Below are 3,383 nucleotides of genomic sequence, written 5' to 3'. Positions count from 1 at the left end.
AACACATTTGGGATGGAGGGGCTGTACACAGGCTGTCTCAAGTAAGTACACATTTGGGATGGAGGGGCTGTACACAGGCTGTCTCAAGTAAGTACACATTTGGGATGGAGCCTGGCTGTACACAGGCTGTCTCAAGTAAGTACACATTTGGGATGGAGCCTGGCTGTACACAGGCTGTCTCAAGTAAATACACATTTGGGATGGGGGGGCTGTACACAGGCTGTCTCAAGTAAGTACACATTTGGGATGGGGGGCTGTACACAGGCTGTCTCAAGTAAGTACACATTTGGGATGGAGCCTGGCTGTACACAGGCTGTCTCAAGTAAGTACTCATTTGGGATGGGGGGTTGTACACAGGCTGTCTCAAGTACACATTTGGGATGGAGGGCTGTACACAGGCTGTCTCAAGTACACATTTGGGATGGGGGGGGGCTGTACACAGGCTGTCTCAAGTAAGTATACATTTGGGATGGAGGGGCTGTACACAGGCTGTCTAAAGTAAGTACACATTTGGGATGGAGTCTGGCTGTACACAGGCTGTCTCAAGTAAGTACTCATTTGGGATGGGGGGGCTGTACACAGGCTGTCTCAAGTACACATTTGGGATGGAGGGCTGTACACAGGCTGTCTCAAGTACACATTTGGGATGGGGGGGCTGTACACAGGCTGTCTCAAGTAAGTACACATTTGGGATGGAGCCTGGCTGTACACAGGCTGTCTCAAGTAAGTACTCATTTGGGATGGGGGGGCTGTACACAGGCTGTCTCAAGTACACATTTGGGATGGAGGGCTGTACACAGGCTGTCTCAAGTACACATTTGGGATGGGGGGGCTGTACACAGGCTGTCTCAAGTAAGTGCACATTTGGGATGGGGGGCTGTACACAGGCTGTCTCAAGTACACATTTGGGATGGGGGGGCTGTACACAGGCTGTCTCAACTAAGTACACATTTGGGATGGAGGGGCTGTACACAGGCTGTCTCGAAAAGTAACGAAAAGTGGAATTTGCATATCAATGTGTCGCTGGTCGGGCAGTGTTTGTTTCAAAGTTGATTTGCAAATGAAAAATAACAGAAGAGAACATAAATGTCAGTCTTAGCAGCAAAACATAATACAGAAATCAAACAAAAGAATCCACTGTGATATGACAGGAACTAAAGTTAAAATATATACAATCAGAATCCTTTAGTCCTGGTCATACAATCGTTTAAACTGTGACAGTGTCCTCGCAGATCTTAATTGGGACGACGGGGAATGAGCAAGTACAGTCTTGCAGTTTGCATTGCTCAACACAAACAAAGTGGTTTCTGATCTCGAAAGTGATTTGAAAATGTTTCCACGTTTTATTTCCTTGTTCAGGTGGATCTCCAAGCACTTTGCAAAGGTTTGGCCGACCCAGACGTTTGCCAACTTACCCACCCAGCTGATGCACAAGTGCTTCTCAGCCATACAGGAGACCCTGGTTAGTACAAACACAACCCACCCATGTCATACATAACCCAGGTCATAGGGCACAACCCACACATGTCATAGGGCACAACCCACACGGGTTAAAGGGCACAACCCACACAGGTCATAGGTACAACCCACACAGGTCATAGGTACAACCCACACAGGTCATAGGTACAACCCACACAGGTCATAGGTACAACCCTCACATGTCATAGGTACAACCCACACAGGTCATAGGTACAACCCACACAGGTCATAGGGCACAACCCACACATGTCATAGGGCACAACCCACACATGTCATAGGGCACAACCCACACAGGTCATAGGGCACAACCCATACATGTCATAGGGCACAACCCATACAGGTCATAGGTACAACCCACACAGGTCATAGGGCACAACCCACACAGGTCATGGGTACAACCCACACAGGTCATGGGTACAACCCACACAGGTCATATTCCATAACCCATTGATATCTTTCCCAGCCCCAGCATGTCATACTACAGTACTGTCATAACCCAGATGAAATAGTGTAGAGAACCAATCTTAGTCTTAGCACAAATCCACCCATGCAGCTCGCAGGACACAACTACGTACTCATGTAGGTCAAAAGAATCTACCTATGGAAGTAAATAAGAAACCTGTCCCCATTGAGAAGCCTATTCAGGATGCTGTTGCCATGGTAACAGGATGCTGTTGCCATGGTAACAGGTAAGGCATTTCCTTCCACAGACCAATGAGAATGCTGTTGCTATGGTAATACGTAAGGCTTCTCCTCCCACAACCAATGAGAATGCTGTTGCTATGGTAATATGTAAGGCTTCTCCTCCCACAGACCAATGAGAATGCTGTTGCCATGGCGATAGAGAGTGACAAGCTGCAGTCGACCATCCCGAGTGTGAAGTGGGCGGAGCCAGTGCGGGACCTGTCGGCCCAGCTGAGGGACACGTGCGTCACGTTTATCGTGGGGAACTTCAGCGCCGTGGTCGACAACGGGACATTCTGCACGCTGCTCAGGGTGGGTCGCCTGTTACACACCCATATAAGTACTTCTGCTGTACACCCAGGGTGGGTCGCCTGTTACACAACCATATAAGTACTTGTGCTGTACACCCAGGGTGGGTGCAGTGGCGGCGGCACCGGGGGGGCAGGGGGGGCGGCTGCCCCCCCCCCCCCCGAAAAATATGTTGGGGGGGCGTCGCCCCCCCAAAAAATCAAGCTGAAGCCTTGTGTATTTTTTTGATGATTGAAATTTCATTAAATCAAGCTAGTCTAACGTCAAAATTTACGCCTGAAAACGCAAGAAATGACGTTTCAGAGAGTCCCGATTTCAAAATTTTGCCAGAGTTCCCTTGTGACGCCTCGCGTCTTTGGCCATGTCGGCGCAGGACAATATGTTGCGGGAGCGTCGCTCTCAAAAAACTTTTAAACTAATAGAAATTTAACTTTCGTACTTACATGTAGCTTAGTTTACAAGCAGAATGTGCCACTCAAATGCTGGAAATGACGTTTCAGGCGGTCAAGATTTCAAAATTTTTTCCGGACCTCCCTAGCCGCGGATGACTAAGTCAAGTGTGCCTCCGGCGCTCACAACGACATGGTGAAAATTTGTGTGGGTCATCGCCCTCAAACATCTTTCTTTGACAAAAATTGCATTAGATTTAGCATAGTCCCTCAGCAAAATTTGTCCCTCAAAATACAGAAAATGGGGTTTCAGAGGGTGCAGATTTTAAAATTTCCCCAGACCAACCTTGCGACAGCTTGCACCTTCCGTACTCGAAATCGTGAATATATTTTTGGGGCATCGCCCTCGCTAAAACCATGTGTCTTTCTAACAGAATCGTCATCAAAGTTAGGTTAGTCTGGCAGCAAAATGTGCCCGACAAAACGCAGGAAATGGCGTTTTAGAGGGTCCAAATTTCAAAT

The 3,383-nt window shown here is 48.2% G+C and overlaps 1 protein-coding gene across 1 annotated transcript in view; it reads left to right on the top strand.

The window, feature by feature from the left end:
- Positions 1 to 15: 15 nt before the first annotated feature.
- The window catches only part of LOC118413228 (serine/arginine repetitive matrix protein 2-like), an 11,905-nt gene continuing 8,537 nt past the window's right edge, over positions 16 to 3,383 (top strand). The window contains exons 1-3 of the mRNA XM_035816464.1: positions 16 to 87; positions 1,360 to 1,462; positions 2,293 to 2,475. Coding sequence (XP_035672357.1) covers positions 59 to 87; positions 1,360 to 1,462; positions 2,293 to 2,475 — 315 coding nt within the window. The 5' untranslated portion in view covers positions 16 to 58. The remainder of the gene's footprint in view (positions 88 to 1,359; positions 1,463 to 2,292; positions 2,476 to 3,383) is intronic.

The sequence above is a fragment of the Branchiostoma floridae genome, chromosome 1 (assembly GCF_000003815.2).
Source record: "Branchiostoma floridae strain S238N-H82 chromosome 1, Bfl_VNyyK, whole genome shotgun sequence".
NCBI lineage: Eukaryota > Metazoa > Chordata > Leptocardii > Amphioxiformes > Branchiostomatidae > Branchiostoma > Branchiostoma floridae.
The sequence above is the reverse complement of the archived record's forward strand: the minus strand, read 5'-3'. Positions and strand labels throughout refer to the sequence as shown.